Here is a 24,543-nt window from a genome sequence, read left to right as displayed (position 1 = left end):
TTGTTGGTTTAAGCAGGATAAATGGAGTTATTTTAATGGATAAAGGGAGTTAAATATATTGTGATGTAAAAAAAAATATTGAGTAGAGTAAGGATACAAATTGATATAAAAATGTTCTCATACTGATATGAGTAATTTGAAATTTGTTCACATTATTACACTTTAAGGCAAGTAGGGCCCTCAAATTTAAAACAGAAGTACATAAGATAAAAGAACATGTGTATATTAACAATTAATGTCTTTTTCTTCATCAAGATTTATATAGAATTACTGGTTTCCTTTCTAGAAAGTCTGTTCCCTTTTCTTAGTATAGAACTGATCCTTTTGTGTGCATTACAGCTTATAAATATTTTGTTCTATTACAGTGGGTATACATTCTTGATGTTGTCCACAAGGTCCTTTGTTGGTGTGGTATCAGCAGTGTTGACCCAGCACTGACCGCAGAAGTCGTACTGAGACTGGCTCTTGTGTTTGAGAGCAGCGCTCACATTGATGACGGTAAGACAAAATTTATAAAGATACTAAATTAAAAAATATAGTTAATATTTGATTTAAATTTGCCATTTATTTTATGGTTGTAGGGATCTTATTGGTTCTGCATGGTTAATGATTTTTTTTTTCATCCATGTGTTTCCTTTTAATTGCTGGAAGAATTCTTGATGTAAATGATATAAAAATTTGAAGGAAAAATTATGTTCCATATTAACATTGTTGAATGCAGATGATGATTTTTTTTTTATCATTTACATCTCTTACATCATCATTGAATCTGTCTTTATTCCCCTCAAGAGAACAAACTGTCGAGTTCTGTGTATTGACTTTAATTTTTCAAATACATTAATAATTGGATTCTGGAAATTTTAAAACAGGATTTATGAGTTTGAAGCCCAATATTTACATTTTTTTAATCAAACTTTTTGTCTGATTTACATTCTCTGTGTACAATTGCACGTAACATTAGATACTTGAATTAAGCTAAGTACAGTTGAAATTCGGTATCTCAAACACTGATATCTCAAATACCCATGGATATGTTGAAGTGATTTGGAAGTCCAAACCTTTTTTTTAGTATTTTACCCTCAATATTTCAAATCCTCGGATATCTTGAAGTTTTTTCTTGGTCCCATCGAGTTCGAGATAACGATGCTTGACTGTATTACATTATTTGCTTGAACTTAACATTACTGCTTATCATTACCTCATTTTTATCTTGATCCTGTGTGTAATATGTATTCTGTTTCCTTGTACCTTTGTCGACCACCAGGGTTTTTAAGATCTAAGTTAGTTACCCAGAATTCCAAGATTTCTCCTGATGAGGCCAGCACCCCCACATCTTATCGTTTATCCAGTACGCGCGGTAAGAGCAGAGTGTCGTTCAGGCGTGACAGGCCTGGCTTTACGCTTCAGCAGATAAAGTGTCTGCTGTTTTCACGCTTGTTTGATTTTAGCTCTGTTATGATGTAGCTGTGAATTAGAAAAAGAAAAGTGTGAACTTCTCAGGTTGACTGTGTGAACTTTAAATTAAAAGTGATTTATATTTAAGAAAAAAAATTATTTTTCTTCTGTTACAAACATATTACCATTTCAAAGATTTCATTGTGTCTGCATGATTCTGACCTAATTGTTTGCAAAGTAATAATGTTTTATTTGAAATTTTTTCCTGTTTTTTTTTAAATGACATATAATTTGCACATTTAGAGGACATTATTGTTTTTCTGAAACCCAGAATTTGTTGTGATTTTGGTGTGAAAATGATTTGATTTGCTCTTCTATTCAGATCAACAACTACACATTAAATTCTTTAAGATCAGTTATAATTTCCAAAATGGCATGCAGCTAATCAACTGTTACTGAATATGAAAAGAAAAAAACCCCACCATTTCCGTACACAAATGTCTTACTTCCACACAGAGTATATGTTTTGTAAATCTTCACACATTTTTCAGTGAAATATTGATATTTGGGGGGTAATTTAGCTGAAGATATAGCACAGAAGGGAAATGTGTTTCTGGCATCTGTTTCTCAGTAGAACAGGAAACTGTAGACTTGTGTATTGTAACAAAATATATCAGAGTACATCTTTATTTTGATAAAGGCTATATAGTCAGAGGTTCTTCTGCATTATTCAACAGGGAGATTGATTATCTAAGTTTGTAAATCTGATATTAAGTAATTTTTTTTGTTTGCCAATGGGAGGATGTTTTGAAAGATCTGGTTAAAATATTGTGATAAATAATGTTTATTTTCATACACTATTTCAGAGAAAGTAAAAAATTACTTATAAGTTTTTATAAAAAAAAGTATATATGAAGAGAATGCAACTGTTAATTTGCTGACATTCATGGTAACTCATAGAGCACCTTTCACAAACTTCTATGCCTAACTGACTTTGTTCTCTATGCGTAAACTTTTAAATGACAGTCAATGGAAGCATAAATCCAAACATATAAAATATAAAGTTCTCGGTAAAACCCTCTCTTCCCTCCCTTTTTCTAGAGGCGACTTTTGCACTGCGTGGCTCCAAGATGTCGCTGGATGAGGTGGGACAGGAAGGAAGCCAGCACCACCTGGTGTCACGGACCTCCATGTTGTCATCATCAATGCTCAATGTCAACCCACGACAACAGCTGCTGCAAGCTCGAGATATACTGGAACTCGGACTCAAGAATGTGTCATACGCTCGGCAGGCTGTAGCTCTGAGTGATGGGAAATCCATTGCAGATGTCAGCTGGGCAAAGGTAGGTCTGGCAAATTGTCATACAGAAAAAAAATGTACTTGGTCTAGTTTACTACTTTTTGTTTGGAAAACTTGACAGTCTAAAGATATTTGCAAAATATGTAATAAGAAATGGTCAGCAAAAAACAGTGTATCTTTTATATGTTGTATGACATCGTATGAATTAAAATTTGAATTATATATCAGTAAATCAATGCAAAATGCAATTTTTGATAATTATTAAAAAGTAAGTGTTAATAATCTCAACAAAACTGTGATTGGTATATATGGTAATAAGCATTACTGGTGATGAATTCAGTTGGAGGAACATCAAATGATGTCTCCTAAGAAAGCTCCAACAAACTTGGATCTGGACACAAAAAGTATCGCAAGTGATTTACTAAGTCTGGTAAGTCACCTTGACCTAATGTCACATGACCCCTCAAGGCCACATTCTAACTGCCTGTGTTGCCATGACAATTCATTGGTGGAAGAAGGTCATGCAGCTAATCACATGACTTTGTGAAATTTAACATTCAATTGATCATCTTTACAAGAATACCCCATCAATCCATTCATTTTTATGTGATTACCCCATTTTTTTTAATTCGAAGTTAAGGCTTCACACACTTCTCATTGACATCAGAATTCAGTTTGCATGTTTTGTGTTTTGTTGCCTAACCAGAAATTGTTTGTATGCATTTTATTTGCATGTTACCCATTTTGTAAGAAGATTTGCTTGTAGCCCCAAATACTTGTAAATCACAGAATGATATTGTTTTAGTTTGTTGTTGAAAGTTTTTGAGAATTACAAATTTTTTTTTTAACCCCTGAGTTGTTGTGTAACTAATTAATTCCTAGTTTGATATACATGTATGTTTTAATTAACATAGTTATAAATAAAAAATTGAGTTTATTTAATGTTAATTATTTGAATGTTGTGTTACAGCCAGTATGCTGTCAAGACTTATAAAAAAAAAAAAAAAACTTTGAGACTGGAGTTGTTTGGTTCCTATTTTAAGAAGTTCAACATGGAAAAAGCCCACCTTCCCTTGGAGTTGTTTTTTATTTACCTTAACTATGTAATTAACAGGACATACAGGATGAAGTTTTCAGTCCAGAGCCTGTCTCTCAGAGAGACACAAACCGTACTGAGGGGGTAAAGTCAGCAGATGAAGGGGAGGGGAAAAAAGAAGCCACGCCCACAGAGGAGGGTAGTAAGGGCTCAGCCACCGCTGTGTGGAATACAATTAAGGACCTTCACCTAGAGCTGATTTTAATGTACCACCGCGTCTGTCTGAAGCTAGCCTCCATGGGACCTGACCCTGCAGAAAACATCCCCAAACCATTCAAAAGGAGAGACCTCTCTAAACAGGTATGTATGGGGAAATGTCGGGGATTGTTAAACAATCACTTGCTTGTCAGGTTTTTAAGACCTAGCTGGGCTTCTAAGCACTACATTTACTAGTTTTTATACCCCTGCTCCGAAGGAGAGGGGGGTACATGTATACTGTTTTACCCTTGTGTGGCTGTCTGTTTGTGTGTCTGTCTAGCTGACTGTCTGTCCATAACAAATTTTTGTCACAGTTTTCTCAGCAACTACTCATCGCAGATGCTTGAAATTTTAACACGCACTTTGTTGAGGCATGCCATATGGTGGGATTAATTTTTGTACGAATCCGATGTCAACTTTGTTTATCTGTGCGTCTGTCCATACCATACATAACAAATTTTGATCGCAGTTTTCTCAGCAACTACTAATTGCAGATGCTTGAAATTTTAGCACACTCTTTGTTTAGGCATGTCATATGGTGAGATTCTTTTTTGTACGAATCTGATATCAATTTCCTGTTCATCCGTACGTCTGTCCGTACCATACATAACAAATTTTGGTCACAGTTTTCTCATCAACTACTGATTGCAGATGCTTGACATTTTAGCACACTCTTTGTTAAGGCATGCCATATGGTGGGATTCATTTTTGTACGAATCCGATGTCTACTTTCTGTTTATCCTTGCGTCTGTCCATACCATACAGAACAAATTTTGGTCACAGTTTTCTCAGCAACTACTTATTGCAGATGCTTGAAATTTTAGCAAACTGTTTAGGCCTGCAATATGGTGGGATTCATTTTTGTACGAATCTGATGTCAACTTCTTGTTCATCCTTGTGTCTGTCCATAACTGAACTTGTGTACATTCACATCAAAGCGGGGTATTACTAGTGAGCATTGGCTCACAGACTTCTTGTTTTTTCTGACTACAAGAAAAGAATTTAATATATAGGATCTAATTCTGGCCCTCAGAGTAACCTTAGATAGGTCAATGAAGGCCTGTATAAAACATATTTACACATAGTTGATTTGTACGGTTCGATATTATCTAACGGTCTCAATGTTTAGGACTGTTACTGACCGTTTAGTGTTTTACAGGAGAGCAGTACAGAACTGAACCCTGCCTATATTGATGATTATAAAGAATTACTAGGAGCCTGCAGAAAGAACTACCTGTCCAAAGCCCTGCTCTTTATGCAGAAATCCCTCCTCCTCAGTAATTCTGGGGTCACCACTACGGAACAGAAAAGTCTGCTGCAGGTACAGTTAATCTAGATTCCAAATGTTATGATTTAATTGACTTTAAAAGAATTTAAGGAATTTTTTTGAAACTTGAAGTAATTTGAAAATAGATTTTCAAAATAATTCTAGGAAAAAATGGAAAAAGAATTAACTTCAGTTCATGTAATTTTTTTGAAAAATACTTTTGTGAAAAAAAAATGTGTATGTAATATAATTAATAAGTTAAGCAAAACCATTACTTTTTTTTTCAATTCATGATGTTATATAATAGGATGCTGTCAGTATGATCCAGAAGAGTCAGATAGATGAGAAAAGGATCTACACAGAGAACACTAATGTTCCAGAAGTCCCAGACAAACCCCGCAAGGTGCCCCCTCCCCCCATACTACTGTGTCGCACTGACACCATGATGGTCTTCAAACCTGCCCCCTTCTCCTCAGAGGATGGGCAAGAGGTCATTCTTCTTCATTCTTTGTCTTTAATTTGTAAGAATATGGATGCAATTTTGATAATTTCTGGTTAATTCTAATTTTCATTTTTTGAAATGGTTTTCAGGTAGCCTGGTTCAGAATCTTTGCTCGTTCATCTACAGGCAGTAATGTCAAGGTCAGATTAAATGACCACTTCTTCCCTGGGACTGGTGAAGAGGTAAGTTTTAATTAAAGGGAGGTAAGCTAAGTCAAGAAGTGACTCGACGTGAGGAAAGTATATCAATAAAGTCAGTGTCAAGAGGTCAAATAATTAAAAGCATATTAGAAGGCTAATAACACACTTGTTTCACTTGTTTTAAACAAGCACTAAACCAAATGAAGATACATGTAGATTTAGAAATTTTGATTCTCGAAGATTATGTAAAAATCTTGTGCATCTCTTTCTATTCCCAGGTGCCCAGCTACAGATGTGAATTACGAGTGTCCGGACTTCAGCCCAATGAGCGTTATGTCTTTGCTGTAGCTGCTTATAACTCTGATGGTCAGCTGATCGGTGGAGGAGTGGGGGAGAGTTCTAAACCTGTCCTTGCCTCCCACCCCCTACCTGTCTTGATGACATGGGGTTTTCTTAGTCAGGTAGGGAGAATTTCTATCTCACCACTGGTACATGTATATCAGGAGGTTTACAGAATACTGTAAAAACTTGTCTAATCTATTTCTTGTACAGGTTCATGTAATTGACAAGTGATGTACCGATTAATTGATTACCGGTAAATCGATTATCTAATCGAAATGGCCCCCGATTATAGATAATCAATGATAATTTTGATAATCGATTAATCAAAACATTGGTTAAAAACAAATTATTCCTGTGATTCATGATTCATTCTTCTTTGAATTGAACTAAATCCTAAATAATAATGTAATAAATGGATTTAATGATGCAAAAATATATCAAAAATGTATTTTAGAAATTCACTCCATAATTTTTACCAATTTATTCGTCATTGAAAAATGAACAAATTTAATACTTGAAATCAATCGATTGTTAATCGATTATAGTGCATCTGATTATTACGATAATCGTTTATGAAAAAAATTCCGATTTCCCATCACTATAATTGACAGACTTGTATAAATTTCCATAGTAAGAGTATCAATCCGTATTCACTTTTCCTCAGTCCAAAGTACAATGTTGAAAAATAATAAATGAAAACAAAAGAAAAAAGTTCATCAGTTTTATTCCAAATGTAACAAAAAACCACACTTGCAGAACCAAACAACTGCCAGATTTATTTCATGTACTGAATGACTTTAATCTCTCCTGTGTAGTATAGAGTGACCCACAGTCGACCCTCCTTATCTAGACCCAGACCTGTGGGTCGGTCCAACCCTTTAATGTCCACTAGTCTCACAAACTGTCCACTCTGATCCAGGACATGAAGACAGTCATTCTTATAGTCTGTCACAATGACCTGACCTTTAGAATCAGTGGCTATCTGTTTGGGTGTAAAGGTTTTCTTTATTCCGGATGCTTTTCCATCGTAACGGAATTGGACTGTACCGATTTTGTTGACTGCGATGATGGACTTTGCATTGCGGTCCGAACAACAAATGTCCTCGTTGATGTTCTCAGACATGAAGATTTGATATTTCCCTCCAGTAAAAATGTTGGAGCCTTTGTCATCTGTCTCAATTTCTTGCTTAACTTCTGCAGTCTTCCCATCATAGCGAACAACTTTGTAGTTGGAGAAATCCGATGTGACTAGACTGACAACAATGTCCCCATTCATGGTATCACAGATCCCCTGTGGATGCCAGTTCTCAGGCGTGGTCACAAAAGTCTCGGACTTTCCATGTTTGACAATGCTCACCATGTTTTTAAAAGAATTAGTGTAAACTAATTCCCCTCTCCTGGTCATTGTGATGTCATTGGGGTGCAGTGTACAGGTGGTTTTGACAGTTCCCTGGACGGCCCCAAATATATCCATACAGGTCAGGGTTTGGTCTGTCCCATTGACCCAGGCCTCATGTGTCCCCACACAGGCCACTTTACAAAGATTTTTCAGACCTGTTGGAATACTGGCCACTATCACAGCTTGTTCATCCAGAAGCGATGCCTTTGCCACCTTCTTCTTCTCCACATAAGTCTGTGTTAGTGAAGATTTCAGTTCTCCAAATTCAGCTGAGAGTTCGGTCCCTTTGACGGTTTTGGTTATCAATGAAGGAATTTTGATCTGGCGTTTTGTGGGCATGTCATTGTACTCCTTTAATTTAGATTGAAACCTCGCGATGTGTGAGAGTTTGTTTTTGTACAGCATTTTTCTATTCTTCTTGATTGTCTTCAGCATGCCTCGAATGTAAGTCCTCAAAAGGTATTGATGTGTGCGTAATGTTGTTAGATGCTCCTCCCTCATTGCATTTATCTCGGCATTATATCTGTCAAAAATCTCGTCTACTTCCCTGTGCCAGTCACGTCTGGTTTTGTCATTTTCTTTTGCCAACTCTGCGTAATTCTCCATCGTTGTCTTGATTAATTCATGGACCTCCTCGTCTTCCTCCACATACTTTGGGATTATGAACAGTTCAATTTCATCTGTCTCTTCTTCAATCTTCTGTCTGGGATCTTTTTCTTTTACAATGAATTCTGTATTGGGGATACTAGGTAGAGAGGGGGCAGTCTGACCCTCCTCGGGAGGATAGTACTGGTCACTGTTCAAGTAAGGAATTCAGAATTACTCAAAAATTTCAACAACTATAATAATTAAACTTCATAACTTAAATAAGAAAACTTACTAGATAGAAATCTTAGAAATTTCTCTTTATGTATTGGAGACTCAGCATTACACAAAATTAAATAATGTTTTATGAAATTTAAGAAAATCCTTAAAGTATTCATGAGGAATTTTTTTAAAAACTTCAATGAAAAATTCTTACCTGTCCAGCATTATTGAAAAAGTTGGACTCTTAGCCTGCACTATTCTGACTGACATTGTGTTGATTCTCTTAGAGGGACTTCTTAGCAATGACCTAAGATTAAGGACAGACCAAACACCTAATGCACACGGATTAATCTTTCAGTGTGTTACTAGGTTTACCTGGGACCTTACTCAGGTACAGGGTCATGTATTATTCTATAAGTTCTCCTAATTGAGATTAGTAATTAAGATTTCTGCCAGTAAATCCTCTATTGGGAAAAAGATTAATAGGTTTTTTTTTTTAAAGTACTACATATAGGATTAAAATGGTTTGATTCTTTTAAAGGAATTAACTAATGCGATGTAATAATATTTTCTATTCATTTTTGGCAGTAGAACTTGCAAAAAATTGGGGCATAAGGTTGAAAAAGCAAGGTTTCCATTCACTCCCCCCCCCCCCCCCCCCAGCATCACCACATCCAATGTTGTACTATTCTGACCACCACCAAACATTAGATAATCAATGAATTTCAGAGATTAAACAAAAATAAAACATTTGAAATTGTAGGATTCACATGCAAAAGAAATGATTTATACAATTAATGTAACAAAGTTTATGAGACATATCATTATAAAGATATTAACTTGATGTGTTTGGCTACTTTGTTTCTTGCAGATAGCCTACCAGGTTGGGTGTTATGACATTGCACGACAGGCCTGTGACGTCCTCTGGGGTCATTTCATTGCCAAACCCCCAGCTCCACAAACTGTGACCTTCACCTCTAAGTCAGAGGGACCTTTCAAGGTCTCATTGATGAAGTAAGCATTGCTCATTGTGAATATGATAAAAAAAAAGCTTTCAATTTTTTTCAGGCTCAGACATTATTGAGTACTCTAACTAACTTACAGGCTCTGAAGATTAATTTTATGGATAAACTGTGGAAGATTATTTCAAAATTTGCTTTAGAAAACAAAGATACAGAGTAGCTAAAATGGCTTCTGAAAATGCATTTAAAGGTCACTGTGACCTATTTTTAGCTCACCTCAACGAAGTTGGGGGAGCTTATGTAATACCCTCAGCGTCAGTGTCGGCATCCCAGGTTAAGGTTTTTGGAGCAGTTTTCTTTTCAAGTACTTCTATGGCCTATATTAGTCAGAGATGCATGGAGGATGCTTCTAGTGTGTTTCATTGTACCAGTCAAGGTTTCAGATGCTGCAATTTCAGCTAAGAATGACCAGGTTAATGTTTTCGGAGCAGGTTAAAGTTTTTGGAGCAGGTTAAAGTTTTTGGAGCAGGTCTCATTTCCAAATAACTATAAGTCCTATATTGAGCAAACTTGCATGGATGATACATCTAAGGATGCACACTACTGAACTTGCTTCGGATGCTGGATCTGACCTACATTTTCCGGATGAGTGACTAAGTTAAAGTTTTTGGAGTAGATCTCATTTCCAAGTAACTATAAGTCCTATATTGACCAAACTTGCATGGATGATACATCTAAGGATGCACACTACTGATCTTGCTTCGGATGCTGGATCTGACCTACATTTTCCAGATGAGTGACTAGGTTAAAGTTTTTGGAGTAGATCTCATTTCCAAGTAACTATAAGCCCTATATTGACCAAACTTGCATGGATGATGCATCAAGGGAAGAACAATCTCAAACTTGCTTCGGATGCTGTATTTGACTTACATTTTCTGGATGAGTGACTAGTTTTAAGTTTTTAGATAAGTCTATTCCCAAGTAACTGCAAGCCTTATCAGACCAAAATTGCATAAATGTTGCATCTAGGGATGCACACTACTAGATTATTAGTTTAGTGTGGGACTTTGTCTTACTTAAAGACAACATTCGTTGAGGTGAGCTCTGTAATCCCTGATTACCTATGTTTGATATATATTGCAGATTGAACCAGAAGGTAGTTTGTGTTTCGTCTCCCGTTCTGTTGAGACAGTTTCTGACCAGTATCTTTATCAGTGTAGACATGAGTGTTAAGGAAGGAGAACTCTTCTGTGATGTCATCAATGATAAAGGACCACTTCTTCAAGGACAGGTTAGTATCTAGAGTTATGTCCCCTTACTAATATCATTCTCAGCTTTCAACAGAATTATGTACTTACATGTACTTGTACATAAACAGAACCATTCGAGAAGTTTATCATATTACAAATATTCTGTATGCTAAACAAGCATTCAGTTATACATGTACGTGATTCATTGCTGCAGATGAAGCGTCTGAGTGAGTGTGAGAAGATGTTGGTGGCGCTGGAGTTGGCGGGGTGGCTAAACGAGGCTAATCTGGCCCTACAGGCGGTGGTCCAGTGTTATGGACTGTTGGCACCACTCATCTTCTACAAGATACCCTCTCTGGCGGTGGTGCAGGTAACTTTAACAAAAGTGTTTTATTATAATATACACAATCCAAATCAAAAAGAGAAAATCAAAATTCCTTTTTTTAAACCTGATTATTCAAATCTGAAGTTGAAAATGGTCTAAAAGTCAGTAATTGAGCCTCTTCAAGGGAGCTTTTTGAGAAATACGCCACTTTAAGTGCAATTTAAGAGAGGAACGTTCCTCTTCTTCAGTAATCTTCCTTCATAGCTGATTATCTGCATGTAAGAAAAACTCTAGATAATTTAGTCTGCAATATTTAATGGCAAAGTATTGAGGGCTGACATGTTGTTGGAATAAGCAATCTCTTCTTAGATTCTTCTAACTTGATGTTGAATTTTACATTGTTGAGAACTCAGAATTAACAACAGTAATAGGAGATGTTGGATATCTGAATTACATTGACTGTCAGGTTGTTAATCTTACCTGAAAACTAAAACAGTCACCAGCATATAGTATGTAACAAATGCTCAATCAAGAGAATAACTAAGGCTACATGTATTAAGATTCTTTCGGTGAATATTTGCAATTATTGGATGTAAAAATAAACTTACAAACTCTTACATTTTTACACCAATCTCGTACCAACATGACCATTGACTCCGTATATTAATAATATTTCGGGAAACGGTGCAAAAACTTTGGATTCTTTCTTTTCTATGGAAAAAAAATACAGGAGAATAAGATTTCTCTGTTTAATTGATAGGTATTGCAGAGATGCCATGTGGTGCTGCAAGAAATTCCTGCTGGCCTCAGACAAAAGAGACAACAGAGTATAGCAGACAGCCTCCATCACATGACAGCGTGTATAACCTACAGTATGGCTAAGGTATCATTCTGCTCCTACAGTTAAATCTGTCTGGCTACTTCTCCGGTAGGCTTGTCTTTGACCTTTTGGTTTTATTGGGATGAAAATGCTTTGCTGTTTTGTCACTTTAAAAAATCTGTCTTTTATATCTAGAAAAGAATACTGTATGCATATTATATTTTGCTGTGTGTTCTATTCAGCACCTTTTTTGCGGAAAGGAGCTTCCGCTAAATCAAGTGTTGATAGTCTCGATACATCGCTAAAAGTGTTGTGTACTATGCATATTCTTATAAAGGGCATTCAGAAAGCGCTAAATCAAACCTATGCTAACTTGTTCAAAAATCAATTTCTGCCAAATATCGTACACGACAAATAAAATACATTTACAGTATTTCCCGTTGTGAACAGTCTTTCCTCTCTCTGTTTTTAAAGTCTCTGAACATATTTTGAAATAAGATACAGTCATATACTGAATGATCAGAGTGATGTGTAGTTCAAATAAAGATTGACCTTATGTTTTATTAGAGTTTATCAAGAAGGGAGAAATATTTTGACTTTTGCTTTTGTATTTGTAGGTTTTGAGGTCGTGGGGTCACAAGCAGCTAGCTAACAACATTAACGAGGCAGGTCGCCGTCTGCTGGCACTTGAAGGAGAGGACCCCAAGGACAAAAAACACAAAGAGAAGGAACAGACAGACATAACAGAGAAGGGGGCCCTCTCAGGGGGCGAAACTTCTGCTGACGAAAAAACTGACATGTCTGACTCAATGCCACTTCATGCACTGAAGAGGAAGAGGGCCAAAAGAATGGGGCCGGGAGCCGGTAAAGAGGAAGCTGAGGGACCAGTCAATGAGGAGCTGAAGGCATTAGAAGCTCACATGCTTAGTCTCTCCAAACAAGGTGTGTTCACTACTAAGTCAGGGTTTCAGAGTTGATGTAACCTTTTACTGTAATTTTCCCTAGGTATTTATAAACCTTACACAGTGATTTTAAACACATTGACAATGTATACCTCTTTTCTTATGACTGACTTATAAGACATCAATTCTTGTATGCTGCATATATTGGAAATTCATTTTTGTAGTTCCAATACAATAGTTTTCACTATATTGTGTTCATATTTTGTAATATGATTGCAAACACAGTGGAAATACAGACTTCTTTTTTAAATGGTTCTGATCATGAATTAAAAAAAATATTAAAATATCATTACTTTGAAATAAATTCTCCCTCCCCCCATTTATAAAAAATGATTACAGACCAAGTTGTCAAATTTCAATTTCGATTTAAAGGAAAGAGTTTCACCTGTTGAGAATTGGACTGAATAGCAAGTAAGGCACCTCCCATTCTTACTATAGCTTTTAAAATGTTTTTTCTGTTTTTATAGCCCAGTATGAGCATGAACTGTCAGGATTTGAGGACCCTAGTATTCTCCATGCCTACATAGCTTACCTTCCCAGTAAGCTGGCTTATAGAGAGGGTAAGTAAACAATCTCCATGCCTACATAGCTTACCTGCCCAGTAAGCTGGCTTATAGAGAGGGTAAGTAAACAATCTCCATGCCTACATAGCTTACCTGCCCAGTAAGCTGGCTTATAGAGAGGGTAAGTAAACAATCTCCATGCCTACATAGCTTACCTGCACAGTAAGCTGGCTTATAGAGAGGGTAAGTAAACAATCTCCATGTCTACATAGCTTACCTTCCCAGTAAGCTGGCTTATAGAGAGGGTAAGTAAACAATCTCCATGTCTACATAGCTTACCTTCCCAGTAAGCTGGCTTATAGAGAGGGTAAGTAAACAATCTCCATGTCTACATAGCTTACCTTCCCAGTAAGCTGGCTTATAGAGAGGGTAAGTAAACAATCTCCATGTCTACATAGCTTACCTGCCCAGTAAGCTGGCTTATAGAGAACGTAAGTAAACAATGTCCATGCTTATAGAGAAGGTATATATAAACAATCTCCATGCATACATAGCTTATCAGCCCAGTCTTTATATAGAGGGGTACGGTATGTAAACAATCTCCATGTCATATAGCTTATCAGCCCAGTCTTTATATAGAGGGGTACGGTATATAAACAATCTCCATGTCATATAGCTTATCAGCCCAGTCTTTATATAGAGGGGTACGGTATGTAAACAATCTCCATGCCTAAATAGCTTACCTGTTCAGTAACCTGACTTATAGAAAAGGGAGGTAAACAATCTCTATGTCTACATAGCTTACCTGTTCAGTAAGCTAGCTTATAGAAAGGATAAGTAAACAATTTCCTTGACTACATAGCTTACTTGCCCAGTATGCTGGCCTAAAGAGAAAATAAGATATTGAGATTGAAAATTTTTTATGATTAATTGGGACAGTTGACACACTTTGACATATATATTCCTGATATTTGACTTTCAGGTGTTAATGATTTCAAAATGTACTTTCAATTTCATTCTACTCTATGTATATTTCTGTTTCAGTGGTGAAGTTCAAGCGTCGCCATCGCTATCTGGAGTTCTTTGTCCAGGTCGCTCAGAAAGCCCTGACAGAAGGAATGGCCACCCAAGTAATGGACTGGTGTGACGACACATCGACGTGGCTGGCCAAGTTAGTACTTCATTATTATCTTGTTAATCACTGATGGAGTAAAGATGGGGGTTAAACATAGTATAGAAAACTTGTGAAAATTATAGATGTATAAATAAGTCTATGTGATAACTGGGTACAATCATTTGTTCAACTAAGAAAAAAAAAATTAAAACTATTCAAACATATGAGAGGTATATACTGTTCAAATTTATGTGAGAATTTATGCTTTAAATTCAGATATGAAAAAGCCTGTCTTTATATCTGTACATCTGATTCAACATTCAGTGCAGAGTTTTCAATAAAATTTTATTTTCCAAATGCACTGAAAGAGAACTTTTTTTTTTTTTACCTGTAATGTACATTACCTACCACTGGCTTTTATTTATTGAAATCTTTAAAATGTTTTACTTTCTGCAACAAGTGGGAAAATAAAAATCTCTTTCCTCTTTCAGGAGGAATGAGCAAATCATTGGAATGCGCCAATACCTGGGTAAGCAGCCAGGTGTGGTCACTGTGTCCGGAGATGACCCTAAGAGGTTTGCTGCCGCCATGGTAGAATATACAAAGGAGAAGGTATGTGGGGGAATTCTGTATCAATAACAACAAACCAGAAGGACACTAAAACATTTCAGAATCTAATGTTTGTTATTTTTATGAACTTTGGTTAAAAGTGGCAGAGTTGTGGATTGGAATTTTTTTTAACTCAAATGGCATTGCATTGTTCACTGACTTTTAGGAAATGACAACTCCCAAAATCCCAGGCTCGAAGATCGCAGCTGCTAAATCCAGCACCACCAAGCCAAGACGCCGCCGGCAGTATAGGGTAATTAAGCTTACATGTTATTATGATCATAATTTTATAAACGATAAAAAAAAATGAAAAGATTCTAAACAAATATAAATTCTTTTATATGTAGATTCTAGTTTTTACATTAACTGTAGGCACATTTTGATTTAAATCTTGTGCTATGATTCAAAAATTAAAAAAAAAACAGTAGGGGAACACTAAAGTATAAAGTAAAGGCTTTCTTTATGAGACCCAAGAGAGATTTTCAAAAAGAAAAGAAAAAAAATTATTTGTTTAAAAAAAGAAATAAATAAATGATCTGTTGATATTCCTCAGTATTGATCAAACTACTGTCAGGGTGATGTCTTTTCTATAAGCTTTTTCTGAGACTATTTTTGCCTTTTTCAGCCTGTCATGGTGAACCCTAACATGACAGACACCCAGCGCCATGCCCAGGAAGAGGCAGAATTAAAGGTAAGACACTAAAGAAAAAAAAAATCACACATAAACGGGTCAACAGAAAGCCAAGCTGTACATGCAAAACTCTACTTAAACAATATGCTACTTTTTATTTTGTATTATTCCTGTGTTTTTCTCACTGTGTTGAACTCTTCCTGCAGGCTATAGAAACTTTTACCACCTACTTCCCGGACATGTATAGACAGTGGCACAGGAAGAGGAAACTGAGGAAGATGACAGTGGATGAAATGCCATGGAGATGTCAGGTAAAAGAGGACGGGGTTATCAAAAAATATGTCTGTTAAAGTATAAAAGTTGGGGCTATTTAATGATAAACAGGGGTGGAGCTGTCTCACTAATGAACAAACATAGATTTAAACTTCTGCAATCATTAGTAAATTTTAAGTTTGATATCTTGATTATTAATGATTCCTTACATAGGACAGTCACAGTCACTGTAAAATGAGTCATTGAAGAGGATCTTTTATTTGAATTTTCAGTTGGTGTTGCTGCAAGGAATGAGTCATTTCTCAGCTTTTCTACAAAGACTGGAGACAAGAGATAAAGTATTGGGAACTGCCAACATGTACAGGTAATGTCTGCACACATAAAATAGGAATTCATGTTACAAGCTGAATTATAATGCCTTAGTACCGATCTTCTACAGAAAATAGTTCATATATAAATGTAGAATTAATAATTGAAAGAGTATCCCACTTATAGTGAACTGTGTTCCGGTAATTTAATAATTTTTTTGTGATCATTTTTAGAACCAACTTTTTGGATGAGGAATGGTTTGGTTTTGAGACAGCTGGTACCCTTGTTGTCGGCTGGGAGGGAGGACCAGCTAAACCCATTGAGCCGCGAGGCAGAAAGAGGCTGGAAGAGGATGAGGAGGGAGAGCTAGCCCGCTTACAGGCGTCACGCTTGGATGCACTTGACTTGGCAGAGCATGAGAGTCGCCCACGGACCACGGCTACTGGTATTGAGATAGCAGCTGCCCTAGCTACAGGTAATGGCCTTTGGTATACAGCATTAGTTTGGGTTACACTATCGTGTTTAGCCACAGATTTTAAATATACTTTGTTACAGGAACATTTAAATCTGTCGTGAGGAGGCAGTCTATCAGATCTTTTATTCAAACCTGTGATGATAATTAAATAATGACATGAGACAATAAAAGCTTGTAATGTTTGGGGCCTCTAATCACTTTTAATGTAATTGTAGATTTGTACAAAGTAGACTTAATTTAAACATTTGAAATCACATGCTTGTCCATGTCTGCATCATGAGTGTTGTAGTCTGTGGTGATTCTTGTGTTTGTCAATAATATCAGATTATTTTTGCATGAAGAGTCCAGCATTTTTTCAAAAATCATAAAGAAGAGTACCACACTGACAGAAACTTCGACATTTGTATTAAACCACGGTTTTTGTTAAGTGCATGACTACTTTCACTTTGCATGCTCCATGTGCTCCACTTCTAGGAGAGGTCCCTGAACATCTGAAGGAAACTGAATCTCCTGATTTGGCTGGTTCTCAGTCCCAGACTGAGACAACACAGGGTACCAGTACAGAGGGTACCAATAAAGAGGGTACATATATCTGGTGGCGGTCGGCCGATTATTGCCACACTCAGGCAGCCTATAGATACTTCTGTCCTGCATTTGGTGGCTTGTTTTCCTTTTAGCTTAACATGTAGTCCAATTATATTGGGTTTTTGGTCCTATGAATTACATTTTTTTTCTCGTTTTTTAGAGGTGTCTCAAATCAGAGAGTCTTAGTCAGGGATTTCTTATTATTATCACTAAGCACTAAAATTTAGTATAGAGTAGAATATCTTAGAAGAGTCCACATCAAAATGTAATGCCCCAATACTTATATGTCTAACAGTCTGTCTGTTCATCTGCATACTCTATGCAGTGTGATAGCTTTGGTACTTTTAACAAAAAGACTTCATATTTACTGCAAGTTAAAGGACTGTTAGGGGAAGACACCCATAGCTCTTGGGGTTACTTTATTCAAGGTCAAGGTCACAAATTAGGATAATTGCCATGCATATGACCATTTCACAAAAATATGATTCAAAAACTCGGATATTTCTTGAAGAAAAATTTCATTTTTAATAGATAGTTGGAAAACAAATAGGTATTTGGGTCACTTGGTCAAAGGTTGAAGTCAAGATTATTTGTATGACCAATGTGATGCAATAACTGGAATACTTTGTGATCTACAAATTTAATATTAGCTAGATAAGTTGAGAATGCTAGGAAAAACACCTGCAAAATTCAGAATCATACTGTCAAAGGTCAAGGTTGAAGGTCAAGTTTGTTTATTAAATCATTATGCAATAACTTTGAAGCATTTAAGGCACCGTCTCTTTTGAACAAGAAATGAATTGATATTGGTGGCTTACGATCAAAGGTCAAGATCAAATGGTCAAAACAATTGATTGGCTTTAGCTCAAAGGTCAAGGTCAAAAGATAAGACTATTGATGTAAGCAAACCCTGGAGCCTTTTCTTTTATTTTCAGTTTTCTAGTTAAGTTACTCACTCTTATTTGAAGAAAGCTTTTTGCAGCACATGATTTTGTACCTATTGTGTAACACGTGATATCTACCAGTGAATTATCTTGTGCTTGTCTATATGTTTCCCCATTGTGCTTCAGCAGATATACAAAGTTATGTTTATTATTTTTGTGTATGTTTCACAAAATATTTTACCAGATTTGTTGCATGCATGCTTATATGGGCCTTGCATCACAAAGAAATCTGTATATATTTTTTTCTTGTGAAATATTTTTCCTGCACATGTACAATTATATCATGCATGCATTTTAATTTCCAGGGTAATGTTTTTGTTTCCAGCACTTCAGTATTTATCCTTACACAACCTTATTTTCTGTCACAGATCAAATTCTTCTTTTTTTATCACAGTAACTATGTGAAACTTTTAAGTTTAATTTGATTTAGTTATTAGTATTTTCATACAGATGAACAGACAATGGGCTTAGAAGATTATGAATGTACAACATTTTAATGTGCTTTTCTAAATTGTGAATAAACATTGAAAAGTTTTCAAAATAATCTTGACTAATGAAATGTAAAAATTTAACTTTGTGGATAAAATCATTTAAGACATTACAGATAAAAATTGTAAGCTTCATCATGAATTTAATGTCAGTTTTGGAAGGATGTTTGAAAATGCCTTATTACAGTGATGTATAAAAGCTGGTATAAATTTAATTATAGTGTATCTTTTTTTTCCTTTTGCGACTTAAAGTACTTTTCTATAACAAGTTCTCCATTTTCTACAGGCAGTGCACCCCCTCCCATGTTCTTCTACCCCCCAGAACAGGAGGACACCCCCAGGACGTACCGCTCAGATGCTAGCAATGCCCCAGCCGTCCCCAGACAGACACAGAAGGAGATAGATAATGTCATTATATCTACCAAGGAAATCACAGAATCCCTCACCAAGACCTTCGCTCACTTCAAGAAGGCTGTGGTAAGTTTCAGTATTTGAAATTTGGTGGCCATTTTGCTTTTGAAGCAAGCTTTATTACTTGTACTTTGGCATTTTCATTAAAATAAGCATCTTTATGTAAAACAGAGCTTTGGGGAAAGATAAAAAAAAAAAACATTAAGGAGAAGCCATTTCGTTTTAAAATTTTAAATTCATTTTAAATCTACAAGTTTACCTATGATTTCATTTCCCTGATTTTTGTCAAAAATGTATATTGCCTCAAATCATATCTTTTGGAATGTTCAAATTTTCTAGCCAATCAATTAATTTCATTAACTCTCTCCTTTTTTCTAGATCTTGGCTCATAGGGGGCAGCACTGGACATTGCTCCAGAACTCGTGCCGGACCATGTGGAATTGTGCCCATACTGCACTGTTACGGGCAATTGGACAAGAGGATGGACTTCTGACTGTGGACAATCTGAGATCTATAGTCTGGTTCCCTGTGTATACTGCGGCTGACTGTACATTAGACATGTTGGTACATCTACAAACAGATCTTGAGAAACACGCTGAAAAGGTAATCCAGCTTCTTTATCTGCTTCTTGTGATGTTGTCAATGAGAATGTAGGCTTCTAAAGTGAAGAAATTGTAGAAGACTATATTTTCATTAATTTTATTCAGTAAATTTAATGGACACCTGTTGCTTTATAATAATTTTCTCCATAAGATATTTCAAAATTATTTGTTTTAATTTCACTTTGAAGGCAAAGAGCAAGAATCGTAAGCTTGGAGATATGTTTGAGACCTGGACAGGTGACATCACGAAGGAGAAGGGCGGAGCCAGTCTGAAGTTTGAGGCTCCACTAGATGACGCCAGTGTTTGTGACATTCGATTCATCAGTCGATTTGTCCTGAGGGTCCTGGAAATGCTGTTCTATGAGCAGAAATGGGAGAAGTTAGTTGATATAGCCATGCGATTCAGTGGACTGACTAAGTGAGTTGTTCATTTTTCTTTTGAAAATACATGATGTACATAATTTAGACCTGCATTACCAAATGTATAGCTGTGGTTTTATGACTTTTGAAGAAAAATTCAGGATTTCTTTTATCAAATTATGAATGCTATGCAATCTTGTCAAACCCATTTTAAAGATTTCATGAAATGGATCTTTATTTACTGATTAATTGGTTTACTGTTTTAATGTTTTGTCATTGTGTTCATGTACTGTGGACCACGGCCTTAAATTACCATTTTTGATTATCACACTCTTTCTTCTCTGTCAGTGACTGTTATGCTGTAAAACTGTCTTTTTTTATACTTTCAGTGACCATTATGCTGTAAAACTGTCTCTTTTTATACTTTCAGTGACTATTATGCTGTAAAACTGTCTCTTTTTATACTTTCAGTGACCGTTATGCTGAACAAGTCATTCCAATCCTTGTCCAGGCCCAGAGACAAATCGTGTCCCTCCTAGCTGAGCTTGGGGGAGAGGAACCCCCACAGAAACACTACCGTCAGCTGATGCAGAGACTGGGCGGTGTGATCACCTCTAAAAACTATCTCCACACTCAGCTGACCTTAGTTATTGACCCCAATAACCTCCCTCCAATCCCACCAGGGGCAGCTATTGACCCACTTGGACACGGAATATATACAAGTATAAAAAATTGTTTATACGTGCACCAGTATATTGTAAGATTGCAAAACAATTTAAAGCCTTAAGTCATGCCACTTTGTGAATTGACTCATCAGAAGTCACCTATATTACTAAATAAAATTATATTTTTGGGGTCTTTGTACCATAATAAAAAAAATGAACAGGATATGTGTAATAAAATACTGTGGAATCATTTAAATTCGTGGGGGTCAATGTTCGTGGGCAAGCAAAATTTTATTGGTTCGTGGGGATGTAATTTCGTGGGCAACTCGTTTATTTGGTAGATTTAATTAATCAGTACGTTGACAAAATAATTGTTTGTGGGGATGTAAATTCGTGGGTAAGGGTTACCCACGAAATCCACGAACATTGATCTCCCACGAACAATGAAGATTCCACAGTAAAGTTATTGCTTTTCAGAGAGAAAAAATTTCAAATATACTGAATTTTTTTCTGCTTGTAGTTAAGGATGGTCAGACTTCAGTTTCTGTGCCCCTTGACATACCCCTCAGTCTGCAGACATTACGGGAGGTCCTGGATAAGTCACAGTACACCTGTAGGGCCCTCCATCATAGCCGGAAACTCCTCATACTCTACCTGGCTGGCCAGCAGAATGGTAATATCATCGAGATTAGCCTTTTGTAGACTTGTAATTCATTCTTAACTTTCTTTGGGGGGTTTCTTTGACATCTTTGGACAAAATTCATTCATTTAGAACAGAATGCAAATTCTAAAACTTTTTCTTTTCAGTTTCCTTCGTATTTAGTTTCATGATTTATTGGAGTACACATAATGTTATTTTTATGTTGTAGTTGGAGATGGGTTCCTGAGTCGCCAGGTGTCTCGGGTAGAGTTTGTCCCCACCACAGCTAAACCCCAGCCTACCATGCCCCCTGACATCAGCCGAGAGGAATTCACAGACATGAATGATGTACTGACAACATGTATGCCAAGGTCCCAGCTAGGAACAGTCATCTCATCCTATGAAAAGACAATAGGTAGATAGATCTGTTGTAATATCATCTCATTGTATGAGATATCTGACAAATGTATGTATGTATATGAAATATTTTATACCATAAGTTTATAATTTGGTGAAATCTATGGCTTGTCTTAATTTGAAAGAATATGAAATCTAGAGCACTGAACTTCTTCAGAATTAGATTTTGCTACCACTGATGCTAGAGTTTATTGTGTTAAAAATTGTCATGTTAAATGAAACCTGTTTTAAAGGTCCAAATTTTTACTTGCTAGTAGGATAATTAAGTAATATATGTTCAGGACTTTTCATCTTATGTGACACTTTCTTCTCTGACAATTGTTTCAATAAGCATTATGACTAGTCCAAACATAAGCTATTTTTCTCTCCTCATAGAAAAAGCTTAATCATTGAACGTGAATTGTCTGCATTGTCTGTAGGACATAAAAAGCAGAAACAATATGAAGATGACTTTAGGGAAATTAGGATAAAATTACGAATTAGGCACATAAAATTTGAAATAACTTATTCTTAGTAATTCTCATCCTATACTAAATGTAAATATTGATAGAAATCAGCGAGATTTCACGAGAGGTGCCCCTCACAATTTTATGCGGACTGTCCAACTTTAATTTCTTTCATGTAATAGGAAATCTAAAGTACATTGTATACTTCGTGACCAATTTTAGCTATAAATTGATATGTAATGCCCTTGTCTCTGTAGCTCTCTTATGAGTCTACCAAACTTTTACTATAGTCTGATATCAGTGTCTCTGTCTCTGTAGCTATGTTGTTAGCCAAGAACCAGAGAAGTCAGGCAGCACAGGCCATGCATGAATTGGGAAATCTCCAGTACCATGCCTCAAACATCAGGTAATTGTCTTTTTGCAATAAAATTTAAAATTTAAGTAACTTTAATTTTATTGAAACTTGCAGTTCCTTTTTCATCAGAACCTGTTGAATGTCAAATCTTTAATATATGTACTGATACTATAATTATCAAAATGTTTTCAAAAAATTAAATTCTTGACTACAAACCCTCTAAAAGTAGAGATTATTTCCATACTCTGTCTACAGAGGGGCATACAGATGGTGGGCAGAGTCCCTTGACCACACCCTCAACACGACAGATGCCCTCCACACCTGGAGGAACATGATGAAGGATAGCACGGACATCAGCTCTGACCTACTTAAGAGATGTGGACTGTGGGGTTGTCTGCTGGGGGGCGTGTTAGCCTCCAACATTGCACAGTAAGTAGGCGGGCATGTTAGCTTCAGCATTGCACAGAAGACTTACTCCTCATTTAAAATATTGTACAAAATGGATTTAGACTAGCTCATCTGTTGTATTGTACACAAGATTGTAGATTCAAACATTGTATGAACTAAGTTTTTATGGAAATTGGAGTGTCTCCCTCAAATCTCATATTTTTACTTTAGGTACATCTTAACCTCTGACCTTGGACTGAGAATGGAATGCTGTTTCCTGTCTGGCTATTTTTTCAAGGTAACAAATCTTAATCAATTGAAATCTTTTACCAAACCATATAAATTTGATACATTGTGTCTGTTAAATTTAGAAAAGATGCATTAACTAAAATTTTAGAGAATTTGGATGTTTGCTGGCAATGTTCATGTTAATTGTTTCACAATGATCAGTAAGTCTTGATAATGTTTTTTTTCAGGCCCTATTCCGTACCTCTCTGCCCCACCCCAGGGCTGACAGAGACTATGCCCTGTATGAGGTAGGGGAGGGCTGTGAGGTCACAAACCTTGTCCCTGGACTGGACCTGTTGTCAGAGAAGTTCCGTTGTGATGGAAGACAACTGATCGCTGCCATCCGTTGGGTGACAGAGGAGCTGGCCAGAGGGAAGCATAACCTGTTTGTAAGTGTAAAATTTGTAAAGTTCAATATCAGTAATTGTTTTTGCATTCCCACATTTATTTACATATATATGTAGAGGTTTGATAGAAAGAGTAATTTCACTAAATAAATTAAGAGCAAGGGTTACTAAGAAATAGTGAAGTTGGGGGAGAAAGTGGTGCTCAAATAGAAAGTCTTAATTATGCAAGATTTTCAATGTGTTTCTTAGTAGATGTATATTAGATTGTAATCCAAATAGAACAGCTCTCTTCAAATTTTAAGTACAGTGTACTCAGTGTAGTAAAGTACAGCACACAGACTGTTTTTATTGTAGGTTCTGCCCTTGCTGACCCTGAACCAGTACCTGACGACCTTTGTCTGTCGTGACCTTCAGAGGTCAGTGGATGGACGAATACTCAAAGTAAGAGTGCTCACTGACCTGCGACTGTTTAACGAGGCCTTTATCACCCTCCAGCGACTTCTTCATGGAGAGAGACTACCTCAGATCGGAGACAGTCACTTCAGACAAGTGGAATCTAAGATGAGCTCACTGAAGTTTAACACGTCCAAACCTATCACAGAGCCCGTCAACCTTAGGGTAAAATTTTCTCAGAACTTTTTTTGAAATGCATTAAATACTGATACCTGAAGATATTTTGAGACCAGTTTTGATGTAAATCCATTGCAATGGATTTGTGAGATTCGTACTTATTAATAAATCACTCAGTATGAGCTGCTTATTAAAGTAACAATTTTGTCATGAAATTCTGTCCTAGAGGAAAAATTATCTGACATTTTATGACTTTGTCTGTCTGTCTAGCTGTCTTTTTGTCTATCTGTAGAACCTTGAGATGGTTCTTAATAAGAGGTTATCAGATATGCTCTCTGTATGTTTTGGAGATGTTCAAA

General features: G+C 36.3%; 1 protein-coding gene across 1 annotated transcript in view; it reads left to right on the top strand.

Moving 5' to 3' along the window:
- LOC133195529 (cilia- and flagella-associated protein 54-like) overlaps nt 1-24,543 on the top strand; it is a 53,107-nt gene that overhangs the window by 8,254 nt on the left and 20,310 nt on the right. Inside the window, exons 15-48 of the mRNA XM_061331400.1 lie at nt 366-498; nt 1,265-1,357; nt 2,497-2,738; nt 3,036-3,125; nt 3,810-4,091; nt 5,149-5,310; nt 5,564-5,746; nt 5,848-5,940; nt 6,177-6,359; nt 9,318-9,460; nt 10,552-10,699; nt 10,873-11,028; nt 11,744-11,866; nt 12,421-12,745; nt 13,233-13,325; nt 14,313-14,439; nt 14,874-14,994; nt 15,158-15,244; nt 15,617-15,682; nt 15,829-15,933; nt 16,168-16,259; nt 16,438-16,679; nt 17,154-17,261; nt 18,983-19,173; nt 19,486-19,710; nt 19,898-20,127; nt 20,541-20,791; nt 21,255-21,407; nt 21,604-21,789; nt 22,556-22,643; nt 22,848-23,021; nt 23,211-23,277; nt 23,456-23,656; nt 23,969-24,232. Of these exons, the coding sequence (XP_061187384.1) occupies nt 366-498; nt 1,265-1,357; nt 2,497-2,738; nt 3,036-3,125; nt 3,810-4,091; nt 5,149-5,310; nt 5,564-5,746; nt 5,848-5,940; nt 6,177-6,359; nt 9,318-9,460; nt 10,552-10,699; nt 10,873-11,028; nt 11,744-11,866; nt 12,421-12,745; nt 13,233-13,325; nt 14,313-14,439; nt 14,874-14,994; nt 15,158-15,244; nt 15,617-15,682; nt 15,829-15,933; nt 16,168-16,259; nt 16,438-16,679; nt 17,154-17,261; nt 18,983-19,173; nt 19,486-19,710; nt 19,898-20,127; nt 20,541-20,791; nt 21,255-21,407; nt 21,604-21,789; nt 22,556-22,643; nt 22,848-23,021; nt 23,211-23,277; nt 23,456-23,656; nt 23,969-24,232 (5,427 nt within the window). The remainder of the gene's footprint in view (nt 1-365; nt 499-1,264; nt 1,358-2,496; nt 2,739-3,035; nt 3,126-3,809; nt 4,092-5,148; nt 5,311-5,563; nt 5,747-5,847; nt 5,941-6,176; nt 6,360-9,317; nt 9,461-10,551; nt 10,700-10,872; nt 11,029-11,743; nt 11,867-12,420; nt 12,746-13,232; nt 13,326-14,312; nt 14,440-14,873; nt 14,995-15,157; nt 15,245-15,616; nt 15,683-15,828; nt 15,934-16,167; nt 16,260-16,437; nt 16,680-17,153; nt 17,262-18,982; nt 19,174-19,485; nt 19,711-19,897; nt 20,128-20,540; nt 20,792-21,254; nt 21,408-21,603; nt 21,790-22,555; nt 22,644-22,847; nt 23,022-23,210; nt 23,278-23,455; nt 23,657-23,968; nt 24,233-24,543) is intronic.

This window comes from Saccostrea echinata, unplaced genomic scaffold (assembly GCF_033153115.1).
Source record: "Saccostrea echinata isolate AGI-Se365-2 ecotype Australia unplaced genomic scaffold, CSIRO_AGI_Sech_v1 ptg000029l, whole genome shotgun sequence".
In the NCBI taxonomy this organism is placed as follows: domain Eukaryota; kingdom Metazoa; phylum Mollusca; class Bivalvia; order Ostreida; family Ostreidae; genus Saccostrea; species Saccostrea echinata.
Note: the sequence above shows the minus strand (reverse complement) of the source record. Positions and strands in the feature narration are given on the sequence as shown.